Consider the following 21,013-nt stretch of genomic DNA (forward strand, 5'->3'; position numbering starts at 1 on the left):
AACCAAATTTCTATCAGCAGAAAGATGTTTTACATTAACCTCAGAGCACAGAAACTCACAGGAAGCCACGGAAACTACAGGAGCAGAGTTGTATGAGCAAGTGTCTCAGTTTTCCATTTTTATTGCAAGGTATTCATAATGTATTGTCTACAAATTACTCTCTCCTCTGTAGGGAGTACTCAGTTAAATCTGCAAAATTAAAGAAATTCCTACATATAAATCCTTCCATTTTCTGATGGCATATGTTAATCTATAGAAAGAATGTTTGGTTTTAAGACATGCATTTCCTTTCCATTCATTAATTCACATGTTGATTCTATAAATAAATACAAATTTGCCAAGTACCAGAATTCACTACGAATGTGACTTGGGTCTGTTTTTGCAAGCAAGTCTATATACGACTGAGAAATAAAACATTGACTAGGTGGAAACTTAGACTTAGGTAGGATTACTGGCTAAAGAAGTATTGGAGGCCATTTCTATAGATATTTGTAATGCAGAGTAAAACCTGTCCAGAAACAGGAGGCTTCTTTGAGTATTGAGTTAGTCATTGATCCATCCTTGTAACCAAATGTCTGAGATCATCAACTCATGAAGAGGAGCAGGCTTACTCAGGTTCATAGTTTTGAAGCTTCTAGGCTCTGACTGGTTGGTTCTGTTGTCACCCCTGTGTGGCAGCATGTCATTGATTGTTCCAATACAGTTTAAACATTCTGAGTCCTAATCTCCTGTGAGACATAATCTTGTGTCAACAAAAGTTGAAAATAAGTTGCACATTTCCAGTACAGTGTTTTAGGATAAATGTCCCCATTCCAAATGGGAGAGATGGGGGAAGAAGAAAAAGGGGTTGGATCAAAGCAAGACTGAAATCCAGCAGGACAAGCATTAAACTTTTGATTTCCATCCAGCATCTATAGCACACTGGTGTCAGGTCCACATTCCTAAGGTCTTGGATAGTTCTGCCACTGTGGTCCCACTAGTTACAGCCCACAAGGCCCCTCTTTTGTGGAGAGGTTTGAATGCTGCCTGCAGTTTCCTTTGGTAAGCATTCCATGAAGCTGGCATCTCACCATTCCTGGAGAATGCATGGCAGCAGCATCCTCAGAGCTCCTCACACTCATCTATCAGCAGTTGCTTATAGGGACTCCAGGCTTTCCTCTGAACTGTCTGCTAGAAGCCTCCAGGGGCCTGTAACTTGTATTTTCCAGATTTGCAATCCCATACCACATGGATGATACCAAGGTCTTCAGCCAGTAGGAGCTGTACCCAAATCCTCTTGAGCCATGACAGAAGTGGCCTCTGAGTGTCTGAACCACAAAGATTCCTGAAGCAGTCCTGGGTTAGCACGGCCACTCTCTTGGCTCTCGCCAAAGCCTGTTCTCTGAAAAGTCTTTAAAACACATGTATAGTTTGACACCTGAGAGCCTGTGATAAGCAAAGTCTTGCTATGATACATCTTTTCTATTGTCCCTGTATAAAGAGTTGAGCTCTTTTTTTTATGTACTTAGTTTTTTATTGTTAGTATAAAGGTGATGAACAGAGGGGTTACAGTTATGAAGTCAGGTAAAGAATGTATTTCTTTTTTGGACAATGTCACCCCTATCCTCACTCTCGCCCAGTTTTTCCCACCCATCCCCACCCATGAGTTATATAGTTCATTTTCAACATAGTATCTAGTGAGTACCACTGCTGCCTTTGTTCACCTTTTCTCCCTCTATGTCTGTGTCCCCACACCTATCAAAGACAGATAAAGGAACAAACAAGACAGAAGGTAAAGAAAACAAAAACAGTAGCAAAGAAAACACCCTTGCTTTCATTTCCTGGAGTTCATATCCATAAATTCTATTTTGTATGAGCCGAGGCTTGTAAGTATTGTGCCTTTGTGTTCTTATAAGAGTCTCCTCTTTGGTCTCACTGTGTGTGAACGCCTAGACAGGCTGCATTAAAAGCTGCAGCTCCTTGGATCCACCTTTAAATCTGCTCCTTGGCTGACCAAAATGCAAGTTTTCTAAATTTGTCTGCTCTGTTCCTTTTTACCCCCTTGATCCTGATTCTCACCATAAATTTGTCTAAAAGCAGACAGTGATATTCATGTAGCTGTCTGAATGTCATACTACCATGAAATTTACTCTGGGACAGAACCTGTGGGGTCACATTTTTTTTTCCTATTTTTTTGAGGTCATGTCTTGCTACAATGCTCATGTTTGTTTTGAAGTCCTGAGGTAAAGATCCCCTCTTGTCTCAACCTGCCCAAGTACAGCCTCTCAGGACATAAAGTGCACTGAAATTCTATTCTAAATAGAATCTGAATTTCCATTTGAAACCTCATCAGCACAGCCTTTGCTGTCTACATTATTGTCAGCATTCTGCTCTCCTCAGGCCTAGGCCCAGGATTTCTTCTTAAGCTCTGTTTCTAACATGGAGCTTTGCCCGGCCTGACTTCCAAACTTTTCAAAATTCCTTCTGAAAACCAATCTAAAGATCCTTTAAATCTTCAGTAATAGCCACAGCGATGAATCTACTTCTGGAATCAGTGGGTTGTGATAATTAGTTATCTTCTCTGTAACAATATGCTAGCTGGGTGCTGCTGGCTCATACCTATAATCTTAGCTACTTACTGAGCTGGGATCCGAGATTATGGTACAAAGCCATCATGGCAGGAGAGTCCACAAAACTCTTATCACTAATTAACCACCAGAAGTGGAGCCAGAAGTGGAGCTGTGGCTTAAGCAATTGAGTGCTGGCCTTGAACAAATAGCTGAGGAATAGCACCCATGGCCTGCTTTCAAGCCCCAGGACCAGAACACACACACACACACACACACACACACACACACACACACACACACACATTTGAGTGAGATCATTTGATCCTACTCCCTGATCTCTGAAGGTGTTGAAGGAGAAGGACAGGACAAGGGGGAAAGGAGGAGGATAAGGAAAGGGAAGGGGAAGGGGTGGGGGAGAAGGAGAAAGAGGAGACAGTCTGAGATTATGAGAACCCAGAAACTTACAGGCAGAAAGCTCCTTCTAGACTACAGCTGAAAGATCAGGCCCTGATCAACCCTGGTCCTGACACTGGCTTCAGAAAGCCTCTCTTGACCAGGAGAACCCATAGGGAGAAAATCCAGGTATGGGGTTTCTTAGATTCAAGAGAGTCTTTATAAGGAATCCAGCAGTTGCCTGGTGAGAGACAGAAGCCCAACAGAAAAGCAAATCCCTAGGGGAGAGCTCTGCACAGCTGTGTCTTGTTAACTCTTTGTGCTCCCAATATCAGAAAGTTGCTGGAAGTGTAGCTTCGCTAATACTTCCCCGGAGGCGAATACTATAGATGAGTTACAGTTTCACATCTCATTGAAAACACTGTGATTAGCAAATAGCTGTTCAACAAAGCTTCACATTGCGTACAGAAAGGAATGAATGGGTTGTTTCCAGCTGTCACTTTCCAGTTTCACAGCGATCAAAAGACACAAACTCCAAGTAGGAGAGAAATGACTGGGTAACCACATTCCAGGAAGACAATACAATTGAGTACATAGCCCAAGCCCTTTCCTGGCTATTCCAAATAGCTCGGCAGTTGCATCCAACTAGGAGGGGACAGAAAAAATAATTTAAGAGGAAGCAAGCAAAGGAAAACTACAAATATTGTGAATTCTTTGTATGTTAATGCAAATATGAGAATGTTCCAAAAACTGACCCCAAACTGCTAACAATACAACTTTCTTGCCTCTCATTTTTTTTGCATTTTAATGTGGAAGAAATAGTTATATCTGCTTTATACATTTTGTTGTAAAATAAATAAGATAAATCAATATCAATCCATGGAAAGATCTTAGAAGAATACAGGACACACTCAAAATATTATTAGTCACTGGAAGTTTTGTTTGGGTGGGAGGAGAAAGGACAATTGGCAATACTGGGATTCGAACTCAAGACACTCACTCCTTCACTCCTTTTTTTGGGGGGGGGTAGAGTCCCAGTTTTTACACAGGCCAGTTTAGACCACAATCCTTCCTTTTTTCCCCATAGCTACAATGACAGATAGGTGCCACTGTGTCTAGATTTTTATTGGTTGAAATGGGATCTTGGTGAACTTTGTGCCCAGGATGGCCTAAAATCATGATTCTCCCGGTCTCAGCCTCTTACATAACTGGGATTAAAGGATTGAACTACCATGCTTTACTGGTTGTTATTTATTCTTATTATTTTGTGCCCATTGTTGTCTCTCATTACTGTACCCATACTAGTAAATAATTCTTTATTGCCAAGTGTCAGAAACTCTTTGTCAGACCTAGAAGCAAAAGATGTAGCAGATATCCACAGAGCCTATGGTTTGGATAACTAAGGTGATATATTATAGTATATCGTATTTAATATGATTGTATTATTATAATAAAGCGAATCTCTGCATGCCTTATCATTTGACTTTTCACACTTTGGCTTCCTAGGGTCTTCAGAAGTCTCGTCCTGTAACTTTCTGACTCAAACCTTACAGGAACTCTTTCTATTCTCTCTGCTTCAGCCACACTGCACTTTTTCTTAATGAGCCCTCATTCGTTCTGTTTCCCAAGGCTATCTTAAAGTGTTTACTGAGTCCTAAACTTTTCCTCAAATCAAATTCAAAGCAGATTTTGTTTTCATTGACATTAAAATTAGAATCATCTTTCCCCTAGCATTTCTGATTTTCACATGGTCAGTAAATTAGTGGAAGCTTAAAAAATTTTTTTGTTTTCTTTTTTCTTTTACGTTCCCTGCATCATGGTGCCCTTTCTCAGTGCCTTAGTCTGACTCTGGATTGAAGCACTACAGCTATTCACTGAGATTATAACACTTCCCTGACCTTCCATCTTCTTCCCCAGCATTCTCCATCTCCCACCCTCATTCCTTCCACTCCTGGGTAAATCCTTCCCATTTTTGTCACCTAACATCTCAGCAATATTTGGTCAGATTTCTCCAGCCATTCTGCCCGTGTTTTCCTATCACTTATAGGATCAAGACCAGTACTTCCTTCTTTAATTGGCAAACATTAATTGTACAGCAGGGCTCAAATGTGATGCCTCCATATATACATATACTTATGCATACTTATTGTTACCTCCATTTTTATGGGTTTTAGTGGTTTCATTAATGCTAATTTTACTTATATATTTTTTCTAGGTCCAACTTGTGAATATAAGAGAAAACATGATATTTATCTTTCTGAGCTTGGCTTATTTCATCCAACATGATCCCCAATTCCTTCCATTTTCTTGCAAATGACATGATTTCATCCTTCTTAGCAGCTGAATTATAATCCCATATATATGCATTACATTTTTATGATATATTTTTATCCATTTAACAGTTGCTGGGTATTCAGGCTGATTCCATAGCTCGGCTAGTGATATAGTCAGCATGGCATGCAGCTGTTTCTATCATGTGCCGAACTGCATTCCTTTGGTATATGCTCGTGAGTGGTACAAGAGGAATGCGATGGAATCTCAATCACTTTGATTCACATTTCCTTTATAGCTAAGGATATTTCCATACATGTCTACTGGCCAACTATTTGGTATGTTTGCTCATTTATTAACTGGGTTCTTTTGCACCTTTGTTATTTGATTTTTTTTTTTTAGCTCTGTGTGATTACTAGCTGGAAAAGACTGTCTTCTGTGCTGTGAGTTGTCACTTCATTCTGTCAACTATTTCCTTTGGTATGCAGAAGCTTTTTAATTTGGCCCAATCTCATTTTCCAATCCTTTTATTTCTTGAGTCCTATTCAGGAAGTTTATTCTACGACTCTATCTTTGGGAGTCTTCCCTTTGCTTTTCTGTAATCATCTCAAAGTTTTAGGTCTTACCTTAAGATTTTTGATCCATTTGAAATGATTTTATACAGGGTGAGAAGGATCAAGTTTCAATCTCCTGCATATAGATAACAATTTCTCTCAGTGCCATTTGTGGAAGATCTTTCTTCTCTCCAAAGTATTTGCCTTTGGCCCCTCCATTGAGAATCTGACGGGTGTAACTGTGTGGGGTTGTTTTGGAGTCACTTATCCACTTCATTAGTTTACTTATCTATTTGGGGCCAGTTTAAGGATCTTTTTATTAGCATGAATCTGTAGTATACTCTAAAGTCCAGTATTGTTATATGCTCAGTGTTGATATTTGTTGTTGTTGTTCAGAATTGCTTTTGGCTGTTTGGAGTCTTTCTGTCTCCAGATAGATTTTAGGATTGATATTTCTATTAATTTAAAGACTATTGTTAGGATTCTGACAGAAATATCACTAGAGTTTGTAAGAAAGAAAAGCTTATAGGACAATGTAAGGATGCACTACTCTCCTTTATACAATAAAAGAGAACGGTCAGAGTTAACTGAATCAATTGTATAGAAAAACTGCTAATAATCCAATATAGTGGACAAAGAAAAATTTCTCAGGTCACGGAAGGCTTTGAGGTAATGATAAGCCTTGATATGGTTTTATAAATAGTAGTCTAAATTGAGAGTTTTGCTGCAATAGCCAGTTTTTGCTCCTGTTGTTTCATGGCTTTTAAGCTTATTTTTACAGCTCTGATAGCTTAGCCCTATGTTATCCAACTTCCTTTTGGTTTCTGTCTCCTGTATAAAACTGTTTCTTTCAGAAATTACAGTCTGGGTTGCCTTCTGAGACTTTCAGCCCTGAAAACTGTTTCTTACTTCCTGATGCAGGAAACATCCCAATGTGTAGCTACATGCATGAGTTTTAAGGGCTAGATAACATCCCAAGACTGGACACAAATACTTCATGTGTTCTATAACATTGAGAATTTGTATCTATATTTTTGACCATAGTAGATAATACTACAATAAATGTTCTGGTGCATAAAATGTGGCTTCCACTCTGATATTCTCTTTCCAATAAATTCTTAAAAGTAGACTATTATGGACATTTTAAGATAGTACTACACAAGAAAATCCACTCTTGAAAAGTTCAGACATTGTAAGACAATATTTAGTCCACTGTAACAAAGCAACACAACACTATACCTTACAAGTTTTAAATATATTTGCTAATATGATAGACATTTATTTCAGTAAAATGTTGACATTCAGTAAGATTTATTTAAAGTCCCAATGGCACATTTTTCTTGAGTTGAAATCTGACCTTCCTGTTTGGATTACCAAGTTTGGAAAACATTCATATGAAATCTAATATCACAGACAGTAGTATGTTTTACCAACCCAATAATATTGATTTTGGCAAACTAATAATAAATGTTTATGTGACTTTACTGAGGAACAGTGTGCTCAAATGTTAGAAAGTCTAATAAAACTACTGGTGATTATTTTCATGAAGTTGTAGAATCATGTGGTGAGGAAGGCCTATTTTGAAATAAATATAACAGTATTCATAAGGGCACATTGGCTAACACATATATTGTTTAACATATTGTATAAGCAGTAAACTCCAAAATAGACTTTATATACTGCCAAGCTAAAATCTATTGCTCTGAGAGACGCGCAGCATACTTCCTGTCTTAAGAAAAATAAATATGGCTATTCCCAAATGGTTTTGGAAAGCAGAATTTGCCAAACCTGGTAAACACAATGTTTACATTGATCTGAAGATTTTTTTTCTGTGAATAGACACAGCAGTTAAAAAAATGCAATATGAACAAAACTTAAGCATGCACTAAATGACAAGCTGTTAGTATCCAGTCTGAAAGGTAAGTATGCATATATGCTGGTGAGTTTAGATGATGGAAACTGGAAGTTGTAATGGAAGTTGTATCATCATATTAAGACTTTAAACAACCAGTTTTGAAAGCTGTCAAGTAGCCTAGAATTTGAATACTGGCTGTGCCACTTACTGAGAGACTTAAGTAAGTTGCTTAAGTCCTTTAATCCTTGAAACTGCAGACAGCAACTAAAGATAACAAAATTTGTTATCTTGCATCTTGTATCTTACATAATTTCTATTTGTATAGTTTACAATACAGGTCTGATTAAGCTAAAAGTAAGATATCAGACTACATTCTTTTACAGTCTGTGCACTCATCAATCCCCTTCTCTTCCTTTCTGTCAGTTGCCCACATTCCCTGGTTGTAGCTTCCTTTTGCTATTTCTCATACTTTTACTTCTTTGTTGATCTATTTGTGAAAATACATTTGACTCTATTGGGCCTGGGTTGGGCTTAATGTAGTCACGCTTAAGTTATTCTCATTAATTTCTTTCACCTAGTGGATTGGGACATCAAAATAGAAAATACGTCATGAAAAAGTAAACAAAGCAATATTTTCTGTTCATCTAAATTGTGGACTGAGATTTTTATTCACTATGTTCCCCCAAGCATTCGATTGATGTTTCTAACATAATTATCATTGGTAAATGTATAAGTATTTGTTAACATGCCTGGTTTCTAAGTGAACAACTTGAATAGCAATGGCTGTTATATTTTTCTGCTTTTTGAAAACAGAATATTTCAAATAGAATATTGGGTTATCTTATTAAGTACTTACTGGATTTATAAATAAATGTATTATTTTTCTAGCTGCAGACCTACTACAGCAAAGAATTATAGGCAGACTAATTAACAGTACTGATGTGAATAATGACATATGCTAAGCTTTTATGTGGTGAAGTTTAAGCCACACTCAGTAAGAGATACTCCTAAGCAATTTGGTATGCTACTGCATTTTTAAAAATCCCTTTCAAAGAGCCTGCTAATGGTTATGAGGTTTGGTTTGAGGTGATAAAATTTTCCTAAATTAGATTGTGATGATAGTTCCTGCCACAGTGACTTTACTAAAAAAAAAAAGATTGAATTATACACTATAAATGGGCGGATTTTATACTACGTACATTATATCTTAGTAAAGTGGTTAAGGAAAACAAAGCTTCAATAAAATGGCACCGGAACAAAAAGTTACATCAGCCCATAAAAACACATAGCCACAATAAATAATTGCATCATGGGACATATAAAAGGCCAGTATGAGGCCAAAGAAGTCCTCTGGGAACCCCATTCTTTGAAAACATAGTAAATTAGCACCACCACCAGGAATTGGCCTCTCAGGTCTGTGCCTAACTCCAAGCAGACTGCAGTAAATTTTGTTGTAAGCTCCGCTCTCTTCCAGAATCGGAAGCCTCCTCTGTCTTGTGCGCCAGCCTGAGAGGGACGGCAGAAGCGCTGTATGGGCTCCGTAAGTACACTGTTGAGTGAAAATGCCTGACTCTGAATGAGCTGCGTTTTATTGTCCACAGGGGAGAAATTTACTGAAATATACATAATTAGGTAGGATGGTAAACTATGGACTATGGAGGATGGTAGAATTTGCAGAATTCTCTATTCCCAGTCTGCAGAGAATGGACGTTTTTTGTCCTAATCAGGTCTCTAAACTGCTATTGGAATTTCTCAAAGTCTCAGATCTGACTACCTTACTCTCATGTTTCATTGCTGCCTTCATGTCTGAACCCAGAAATGTTGCCACAGCCTGAAAGATTTTTGCTAATGTTTGAAATATAGAAGCTCAAGGGATGTCATAAGTAGACTTACAGACTTCTAAGCCTTCTAGATGTAAGAGATCTTTGAAGCCCTGTGAAAGACTGAGATATTTCAAGGAAAGTATATGGGGAGAAAGAAAGGAAAGGAACTGTTCAAAAGATAAAGCAGACTCATACAACCAAACAATTCCATTAAACAGGAAATACATTTACAAAATAATTATCATTGAAGAAGGAACTTTCATGAGTGAGGTATTTCATATTGCCAAAAATTTTAGCTGAAGAAGAAAAAAAAATCTGGATGAAGACTTTTGTACCTGATGTTATCTAAGAGATACATCAGTTAAGGGTTTCTGAAAGTCCTTAAAGAGGGAATGAATCCTGATTATTACTGAAGATTAAGAAATAATAAATCATAGCTAACTCTTCTTTAACAACTATGCATTTTTCTCTCTTCAGCAGTAAACTTAAGAAGAAATAAACTGTGTCTCATAGTAAGAGATGTTCAATATACCTTGGCTGAGTTGAGTGTGCTGTAAACATCTACACTGAGATAGGAAATGTTTCTATTATTGGGTTAAGGCAAAACTTGAGTATTACAGATAAGAGAAAAGGAATCAGTAGTACCAAACAAGAAGCTAAAGAAAGAAAGGAATTTTGTTTGAGTTAAATTAGAAGAGAATGAGAATGATTTGTTTACTAATTCATGAAATATTTGGCAAGGTCTAGTTTTTAATGCTCATCCTAAAATCTAAGTTCATTTTTCTTTTCCATGGTGTTCATAGTTTCCAGACCCTCACTTTAAGTTTCTCTAGTTTTATCTCCCATAAAATTCTGCTACATATTTAACATTCCATCAGGTTAATCTTTATAGATATCCAACAAATAAACTCGCAATTTTCAAAGCTCTGTCTGCATTATCTATATTAAGATAAGACCCTTTCCCCAGGCTCCAGTGACTCACACCTGTCATGCTACTACTCAGGAAATGGAGATCTGAGAATCATGGTTCAAAGCCAACCCAGGCTAGAATGTCTGGGCTCCAGACCACCACCGAAAAGCCAGAAGCTATGGCTCTAGTGGTAGAGTTCCAGCCTTGAGAGAAAAAGGTAAGGAACAGAGCCCAGGCCATGAGTTCAAGCCCAGGACCAACACACACACACACACACACACACACACACACACACACACACACACACACACACACATACACACACACACATCTAAAAACACCATTCTGCTGCTGCTTATTCTTGTAAACTCACCCATCAAAACTTTATACAAATATGTTTCATCTATGTTATTCACATTTCCTGGAATAATTTGCTCTTAAATTTTCCACAGACATATTCATGTGTACACACAACTCAGAGTCATTTACCCTGTGCTCTTTCTTTTCCCATAGATACATCTATCTTTGGGCATTCAACAATTACCAGCACTCTCTGACCTTCTGATGTGTGGTAGACTTACAGAGTGTCTGACATGCAATAAGTGTTCTAAATTGGTCAAGTTTTCATTTTCAGTAAGTGTCATCAGGCTTGTTAAAGGAAAAGCTTTCAGGTTTATACGCTTGAGGTTTACAACCCCTGACAACTGCTTTGGTTTTCTCAGTCTTCAGACTTGCTATTTCAATTACTTCATATCCTTAATGGCTGACACAGAGACTCCTTAGGGTATGTTTATTAATGAGCTGAATTTAGTTTATGGAGAGAATGAAGAGATTCTAGAAGAAAAGGAATGTGCAGCCTCCTCACTCTGGTAAGAAAGATAGCAGAATAATGAACAAGAGAAATATTTGAATTCTTTTCTGCAAGGCTCAACACAGGTCAGGCCAAACTGTACTCTTGTACTCTGTGGTTTGGTTTGGTTTATGAATTTTCAACATGAAAGAGAAGAAAAAACTGCCAAGAAGAATAAATATAGAAGCTAGGCACAGTGACTCATGCCTGAAAACCTAGATATTTGCGAGGCTGAAATCAGGGAGACTGCATTTTCAGGTCAGCTCAGGCAAAAAGTTCATAAGGTCTCACCTCCACCAACTTTATTCCAGCTATGGCAAGAAGCATAAATAGAATGATCATGGTCCAAGATAGCTCAAGTCAAAAGTGAGGCTCTATTTCAAAAATAAGTTAGAAGGTCTGGAAGCAAAGCTTGCATGGTAAGATTGCTACCTACGTGGCAATCACAAGGCCCTGAGTTCAAATCCTTGTACTGCCAAGGTGGCAGAGTGGAAGAAAAATAGGCAACAAATTAAACTGTTGAAAAGGGAGCTGCTAGGAAGGCGAGGTAAAAAGAAACTATTCATCTGATGTTTTTTTAATTAACAAAAATAGCAACTTTAACATGACATGGAAAATAAAACCCAAGATGCCTAGAATTCATTGACGTATATGAAGCCCCAGTGCATGAAATAGTCATTTGTATTTTTCTTTACTGTACACTAGATATTGCAGGTCTTGGAAAACAACAGTGATCTTTCTCCCTCATATGATCGTAAGGTCGGTAAGGAGAGATTTTTTTTTTTAGTTTTTTTTTAAATTTGGGCTTTTCTTAGCTTCTATCACAGATCAAGTAAGACAGAGACATTCTGATTTTTACAGTTTTTATTTTGTGTTATTCTATTCATAAATGACAAATAGTCACTATATTTGGGGAGCAAAATGTGATCCACAAATGTATATATTCTGAAATGATAGAATCAAGCAAAAGACAGCATCAAGGAAAGAAATAATCACAGAAAAATACTTTCATTTAATATTTGCTTATGCATTTTCACTCTTTTATTTTGTCAGTCCTGGAGCTTGAACTCAGGGCTTGAGCACTGTCCTTGGGCTTTTTTTCTCAAGGCAAGCACTCTGCCTCTTAAGAAATAGCACCAATTCTGGCTTTTTTTTTCTGTGCATGTGGTACTGAGGAATCGAACCAGGGTCTTCATGCATGCTAGACAAGCACTCTACCACTAGGCCAAACTCCGAGCCTGCATTTTCATTCATTTTTATCTTTGCCTTTTAGCTGTGGCACAAAGGGATTTCGATTCAACATGTCAGTTTTTGAGTACAATGCATCTTAATAAAGGTCACCCCTTCCATTATTTCCCCATCTCTCCTTACCACCCCCAACCATCCCGTTAAATGTTCCATTTCCACAAATATACCTTGAATGCTATGACTATACTCACCCACCATTCCTCTCCATTCATTTTTCCCTTCCCCTTGACTGACCCCATGTTGAGAGAACTCTGATTAGTGCTTTGGGAAAGTGAAACCTTCAAAATTTTAGATGTTTTTTCTCATCTCAACTTGGACAACACAAAGAAATAGTTCAGGCACCATTTTTTAGATGAAAAGTCATAATTATGTATCTTTATTGGGTCTCATGTGAGGTGTCCATAAATGATCCAGTATCTTTAGTGTTTCTCATTTCTTTGTGGTGAGAACACTGAGGGCTCTATTTTTCCAGCAGTTGAAAAATGCTGCAATACTCTTAGCTATGAATTTTCATTTTCATTCAAATGTTTGAGCACATATCAATTTCACCTCATCCCTGGGGATACCCATTACTCTAAACGCCACAATCTAAAGTTATAATTTATTTTCTTGCCAACACATGTAACATTCCTTTATTTCCTCATTTTTATAATAATTTCACTCATATTTTTTACAATTGTTTACTAAGGTTTCCTTTTAATCCGGCTTGGGTTTTTGTTGTTGTTGTTCTCTCTTGCTTGTTTCTTGTTTGTTGGGAGTACAGGAATTTGAACTCTGAACTCAGGTACTTACAAGGCAAACACTAGACCACTTGAGCTACAGCCCCATCCTTTTAGTGCTTTAGTTCACTTTTAGATAGGGTCTTGCTTTTTGCTCAGGGTCAGCACAGTATCACAATCCTCCTAATTCTGCTTGCAGAGACACTGGGATTACAGATATGTGCCATCAGTCCCAGCTTGTTTTTGTGATAGATTCTTGATAATTTGCCTAGATTGTCCTCAAGCTATGATCCTTCTGTATCTAAGTAACTGAGATTACAGGAATGAGCCACTGTTCACAGCCCACGGGTTTCTTCAGATGACTTTGTAAGTGACAATCAAGTGGGTGGGTGTGTATAACCTGAAAACATTTAAGTTCTCCCTCTATGCCTTATTTTAATCGTGAACTTCCTATCTGATGCTCAGCACCTTTCTTTTCTACTGAAGAATCTATCCTTAAGTTATCTCTCACTGAGCCTTCTCTCAGGTTCCTAAACTCTGTTTTCCTCCTTAGTCCCATTTTGTACTCATACAGACCCTGCAGTTTCCTACTCAATGAAAAAAGCAAATGAGATTCTTTCAAGAGAGTTAAATTTCCTTCCAAAACAAAACAGTAACATTCCAATAAGCGCATCCTAAGAAGTGGGCTAATAGAAGTATAAAAGGGAAAACTCATTGTGGAGAGTCAGCCTTTAGATGGATTGCAGACAGACCGAGACTTGAACAGGGTAGACTGATAGTAAGTGAAGTGCAGCTTCCTGGGTCTCATACAGGATTTGGAGAAAAGTAATATGGTATGAATATAACTAACAGGAAATGGGCCCAGAGAAGGAAATTGATGAGCTGAACAGAAAAAAAAAGTCCATATTATCATAATAGAAATATTACATTGTTCTATCAATTTCAGTAAGCCATTCATATTTTCATATCTAGGTGGTCACCTTTGGTCACTTTTTAGGGGAATAAAATTATTTGTGATTGGAATAACACACAAACCTATGTAGCTTCTCTGTTTCAGACTTGTTCTATGCCTTTAAACCAGTATGTCAGCTTTCCAGAACGCCACATCCTCCTTCCACACCATCGCCTTCCTGCTAACTGGGGTTCCCGGGCTGGAAGCCTTCCACACCTGGGTCTCTATTCCCTTCTGCTTTCTCTATGCCACGGCCCTCTCAGGGAACGGCCTGATTCTCCTGGCCATCATCACTCAGCCCGGCCTGCATGAGCCCATGTACTATTTCCTGTCTATGTTGTCCACCACGGACCTTGGGCTGTCCATATCTACCCTGGCCACTATGCTGGGCATCTTCTGGTTCAATGCCAGGGAGATCAGCTTCAATGCCTGCCTGGCCCAGATGTTCTTCATTAAACTTTTCACTGTGATGGAATCTTCAGTCCTGCTGGCTATGGCTTTTGATCGATATGTGGCCATCTCAAATCCCCTTCGGTATGCTAGTATTTTGAATGACTCCAGGATATCACAAATTGGGGTGGCAATCATCTTCAGAGGGACCCTAACACTGACACCAATGGTAGCCCTTCTGAAAAGATTGTCCTATTGTCGCAGCCGGGTGCTCCACCACTCCTACTGCTTCCACCCAGACGTGATGAAGCTCTCCTGCTCAGACACCAGGATCAACAGCGCTGTGGGGCTGGCTGCCATGATTTCCACTGTTGGTGTAGACTCTATCCTCATCCTCCTGTCCTATGTGTTGATTATCAGGACTGTCCTCAGCATCGCTTCCCCAGAGGAGAGGAAGAAAGCCTTTAGCACCTGTGTCTCCCACATTGGGGCGGTAGCTGTGTTCTATGTTCCGCTGATCAGCCTGTCCTTTGTCCATAGATTTGGGAAACGAGCCCCACCCTACGTGCACACCGTGATTGCCAACGCCTACTTGCTAGCCCCTCCTGTCATGAACCCCCTCATCTACAGCGTGAAGACCAGGCAGATACGCAGGGCTGTGCTAAGAGTTCTTCGTTTTAAAAAATCGTAGAAGCACAGTGTTTTAGAACTAGATGATCCCTTCAAGATGGCCTATTTCAGGTTATGTTATAGATTAACAGGAAGCTAAGTTTACAATCGCTTCAATTTAAATCTGGGGTGTATTTGGGATGATCTCTGATTCACTGCATTGATTTGCAAATTGAGGGAGCAGAGATATACAAATGGGAAGGATAAGCAGATTAATGCCTTAAATCAAAACTTTTTTCTCGTTATCACTTCTTGTTCCAAACTCTTGTTGCCTCCAATCCTACATACAGATCTCTATTCTTACCTCACACTTCAAAGTACTTACAATGGCATGCTGTGAAAAAGTCATTCTTGGGGCCTGGAGTGTGGCCTAGTGGTAGAGTGCTTGCCTAGCAGACACGAAGCCCTGGGTTCAAATCCTCTGTACCACATACACAGAAAAAGCAAGGAGTGATGCTGTGGCTCAGGTGGTAGAGGTTAGCCTTGAGGAACTCCAAGGATGGTGCTCAGGCCCTGAATCCAACCCCCAGGACTGGCCAAAAAAGTCATTCTTTCATTGAAAATTGTATTTTCTAGCTATGATAATAATTTTAACTAATATTTCTGATTCTGCATATTTCTTACATGAATTAGTATAGATTTACATGCCAATTACCCATGAGAAGTTGGAGGCATAAAATACTAGTTTGCTTAAGCAGCTATTAAGTGGTGTTGTGCATCTATGCCTCTTAACTTTAATATTATATGCAACAGCAGGATAGGTGAAGATAAAGACAGAATATATTTATTGGCATATAATTGGTATTTACACACATATATTAGTTTATATAATTTGCTCTGCGGACATAAAATGTAATTTTTTATTTAATTGGCAGGACTTTTGTTGGCGTTCAAGGACTACTATTTGTAGTAACCATGCCCCAGACTAATTTTTTAAAGAAAAATAAATCTCTGTCCTCTAAAAATTTTTTGCAAATGAGGGAAGAGAAAGCTCAAAGCAAAATCGTCCTGCCCCACACATATAGCGCAATCAAATGTATTCTACCTTCTGATCTTTCCAGATTCATGCATATTCTAGAACTTCTCTCAGACTTCCACCAACCTGCTCCCTCGTGAAACACTTGCAATTATGATGCATTGCAAATGAATTCTAATTGATGTTACCTGGAAATTTTCTTCATTTACAGAGTTAATTATCTTCTCCTTGGATGTTTCTAATAATTGTCAACTTTTTTAAGCACCTGTTTCAAGAACACATCTGTTAAGTTGGATCCTATCTATGGCTGGTATTTGGATCTGCAAAGAAATAGATGTCATCGTTCATATATACAGGGAATTTATTAAATGATATTAATATTGGCAACTTAATAGTAAGGCGATGTCAAAGTCCTCTGTATGTTTAACAGTATTTTCAGTGTCAATTATTGTTAGTCTTCATTTTTCCTGTGTTGGAATATTCTATAACTTTAGTCATCTTCTCTGACATAATCCTTTCATTACTATCTATAGGCTGGAAAAAATCCCAAATGAGACTGAGAGTGTGTCCTAGTGGTAGAGTGCCTACCTAGCAAGCATGAAATCCTGGGTACTATTCTTGGGTACCACATACACAGAAAAAAACAAGAAGTGGTGCTGTGACTCACATAGTAGAGCATTAACTTTGAGAAAGCCTATGGACAGTCCCAGGCCCTAAGTTCAAGTACCAGTACTGGGGAAAAAATCCCAAATGAATATTCATCAAAAAAAATCATCTAACTGCCTATCTAGGAATATCTCTTTTCAAAAAAAACTTACAGTGGCTGGGAGTTTGGCCTAGTGGTAGAGTGCTTGCCTAGCATGTACGAAGACCCGGGTTCAATTCCTCGGTACCACATACATAGAAAAAAGCTGGAAATGGTGCTGAGGCTCAAGTGGTAGAGCTCTAGCCTTGAGAAAGTCCAAGGACAGTGCTCAGGCCCTGAGCTCAAGCCCAGGACTGGCCAAAAAAAAAAAAAACTTATAGTTACCTTTGGCTCAATATGTCCTATGATTGGACTCTAAAATCATATTGTACTATTCCTGTCAAGCCACAGGCTTCCATACTTTAATAACGTTTACTTCATAGCTTACTTTCAAGTTGCAGGAACAAACCTCTTGAGATGCTCATGACATCTTTCTGTCACTCCAGTTGTATCTCCAACCTACCAGAAAAATCTAGGACCTAGTCATGACCTCCTGACTTACTACTGCTAGCTGTCATCTTGGCTTCTTTCTTCCACTGTTGTTCTACTGTCCGTTTTCCCTCACAATTATTGCTATTATGTTAATACACCAGACAGATCTTACTGTGTTCTTTATTCAGCATATTTTAATGCCTTCTTGTCTTAGCTGGGGAAGGCGGGAGAGGAATCATAGTTGCTATAATAGCTTATAAGGGGATCTATATGATTTAACTGGCCTCCTCCATCCCAGCTAAGACCTGTGCAACTCATCCTTAAGTCGCACTAGCACACTTACATTCCCCTCTGGACATTTTCTTCACTCACTACGCATGCTCCAACATCACACTTTATACTGATCATTTTCTCTCCTACAATGGCCTTCCCCAAGCTACCCACTTATGTGGCTTCTTTCCTTCCCTCACCCAGGTTCCTATTCAAATGTGCTTTGTGTCAGGAACCTAGCTGTTATAAAAATAATAACAACAATAACTTTCCCTTGATTCCTACTAGTTTTTCACTGCCACCCTTCCCTGTTCTGATTTTAACATCCAGCATTTTCAACATTTAATATATTACATAGGTATATAGTATATAATGTAACATGTATATCATATATACATTCATCTTACTTGTGAATTTATTATATATAATTTTAAGCAAGTGGTGCCAAAAAAATAATCAAGTTAAAACAAAAAAGAAATTTTGAAAACAAAAATATGAAATTCACGCAGCTAGGCTGCTAGCACCCTCGTTTGTGTTTAAATCACTATGCACTCTGTTGAGGGTTTTGTCCCACCCTTAATTTTGTTTAAAAGAAAAAAAGCATGTCCACCAAAAGAGCCAACATAAAACTTACAGTCATCTTCCCAATCCAGAAAGAGCAGATCATTTAATTTGAATGATAAAGTGAAATTTTTAGACTTACTCAAAGGCCACACATCTTTAGTAAAAGTTGGGCAGAGTTAAAAGAAAAGTAAGTCAAGGATCTACAATATAGCACCAAACTCTCTACATCCTAGACATTTGCAGTTTTTTGTCAATGACAGTCTCCCTGAAACTACATACCCATGAGAACTAAAGGCCTACACTTTTTTTCTGTTTGTGTTTGCCCATCACAATATTATAAGATATTTGAGTACAAAGAACTTCTCTCATCTGTGCTGTGTCTCATTCCCTCATTTTTACTTTGTATCACCAAAGATAGCGTTATTACCAAACCATATTCCTCTCTCAAAAGACTTTACTTCTCCTCCAGCTAATGTTTCAGACACAATAAGCTGCTTCTACTTCCTTAATGCTAAGTGTCCTCTGCCATCTTTAGGCCTTCGGACAGCTGTTCCTGCACCTCTAGCATTCACTGTATTCCTTTCCTTGATTTCCTGGACTTCTTCAGAGTTTGCTTTTCCTTCTCAGCTGGCCTAATGCCTTCCCAGCTGCTTCTTCAGCACCTTGTGTCTTTTTCTCATGACAACCATCTTCAAATTTTACTGTAACTCTTCTCCCCACAAGAAGCTCTGAGTTCATGTCTCATGGCAAGAACTATGTCTTGTTTATTGTTCCTATATTTTAAGCCATAGTGCTGCTTTCTTGTATCTTGTTGCTATTGTTTTCTGTTTTCCTTTTTGGTTTTTGTGGTTCTTTTGTAAAGCAGGAACAGGGTCTCACTAAGTTGCTGTGACTGGCCCCAAAACTGCAATCCCCCTACCTCAGCCTCCCTAGGAGCTAGAATTATGGGCATAGGCTGCCATGCCAGACACCACAGCATCCATCAATCTTGATTGATGGATAAATAATATCCTAAAAGACCCATGAAGGCCGGGAAAGTAGCCTAGTGGTAGAGTGCTTGCCTAGCATGCACAGAGACCTGGGTTCGATTCCTCAGGACCACATACACACAAAAAAGCTAGAAGTGGGTGCTGTGGCTCAATTAGTAGAGCTCTAGCCTTGAGAAAGCCCAAACACAGTGCTTGAGCCCTGAGTTCAAGTCAAGGACTGGCCAAAGGGCAAGAAAGTTTAGATAGAACCTAAGAAGATAATCATTTCATCAAAGACCAGGAAGGTGTTCTTAGCATCTATGGAAATGTTTTGAATTCTGAAAGAATAGCCTCCCTCAAGTTCTCATAAAAGTCGGTGAGACTTATGGCTCTTCCACATTGTTTCATGGTTGTGTTACGTGTTCCTGAGACTTTGTCGGGAATAACTTTATCATAGTCACTTCTTTAGTTCCTAAGCTCAGCATATGAATATATGAATGCATACATGCATGCATGAATGAATGAATGAATGAATGAATGAGTGAGTGAGTGAGTGAGTGCCAGAAACATAAATAATAAGAAACTCACAATGGTTGATTGGTAAGAAAATAATTATTGGCCTGTTTTCAGAAACTGCAGTGACAATGTCAAGGCAAGACATATCAGGAACTCTTAGAGAAGATGGGAAACTGGGCCAAATACAGTGCTAAATATAGCATAAAGTTTTGATATATATGAGGCAAGAGACAGGTCCTTAGAAGACCAAAAATCAGAGGATCTAGAGATATCACTTCCTGGAGAACACAGGGTTTAAGCTTAAAGGTTTGGATTATGAAGAAGTAGAGAGAGGGAAAGCAATGCAATCAAGACCACTGAAACATCTATGCAGAAAAGATCCTGGGAAGCTAGAGAGAAACCATCTGATCTAATTTTGTATCTACAATGACATCAAAGCATATTCCTCCTCTGCTTGAAACTTGCCAACAGGCCCTCGGCTCATCTATGGACCTTCAACTACGTGAAAATTCTTAAATAATCCATCAGGCCCCATCGTAACCCCAGCCTCAAACTCTCTGAATTCCATTTCTCTATTACTCTCCATTTATTCTGTCTGCTCAGGCAGCACACAGGCTTCCTTGTTGTTCTAAATCACCAAGTCCACTCTGCACAAAGAACTTTCTTTGTATATTTTGTTCCTTCTTCCTGGAATTCTCTTTCCAGGATAGCTCCATGGCTGTATCCCTCCCTCCCTTCTTGGGGTCACTTCTCAAACCTCTCCACTTTGTACCTTCAAAATATTTCATCTAGTCCTTTTTATGAGTACCCAACATCCTGTTTATAATTATATTTCATACATTAAAGTTCATTTACTGTCTCCTCCCACCTCCCTAGAATGTAGAGTCCATGAGGTTGGGAAGTTTTTTATTTAATCTATTTTGCCTTGGACATTGCTAGCCCTTGACAAATATTTGTTGAATGTAATGAGCCTGTGGTTTGACATATGGGATCGTCCTGTCAACATTGTCATTAACTAGACGATCCAAATAAGAGACTTCATCTAATCATTTTATCTGTGACACAGGTGCAGTAGGATTGAGTTTACTCCATCATGGGCCGTTTCTCCAACTGACAAGAGAAGCTAGGACTGAGATCTGGAGAAGCCTATGACCCTATTTTGTGCTATGATACTACATTTGTAATGTAGTCACTTGGTTTTTAAAAGAAAATGTGAACAAATGACTAGAGACTAAGGGCTGTTGGCCCGTTGTAGCTAGTGAGGAAAAACCTTAACCCTAAGGCTGACTATGAAGCTTAGGTCAGTTACCTGGGAAGAGTAGGGACACACCATCAAGTGGCTTGTATCTGTCATTGTGC

At 38.7% G+C, this 21,013-nt stretch overlaps 1 protein-coding gene across 1 annotated transcript; it reads left to right on the top strand.

Annotated features, from left to right (window-relative positions):
- Window positions 1-9,153: 9,153 nt before the first annotated feature.
- Window positions 9,154-15,205, top strand: LOC150053408 (olfactory receptor OR51C1-like). The gene is made up of 2 exons (XM_090349082.1): window positions 9,154-9,162; window positions 14,270-15,205. Exons 1-2 carry the CDS (start codon window positions 9,154-9,156, stop codon window positions 15,203-15,205), a joined length of 945 nt encoding a protein of 314 aa, XP_090205208.1.
- Window positions 15,206-21,013: the final 5,808 nt, after the last annotated feature.

This window comes from Megascapheus bottae, chromosome 16 (assembly GCF_031878675.1).
Source record: "Megascapheus bottae isolate mThoBot1 chromosome 16, mThoBot2.hap1, whole genome shotgun sequence".
In the NCBI taxonomy this organism is placed as follows: Eukaryota; Metazoa; Chordata; class Mammalia; order Rodentia; family Geomyidae; genus Megascapheus; species Megascapheus bottae.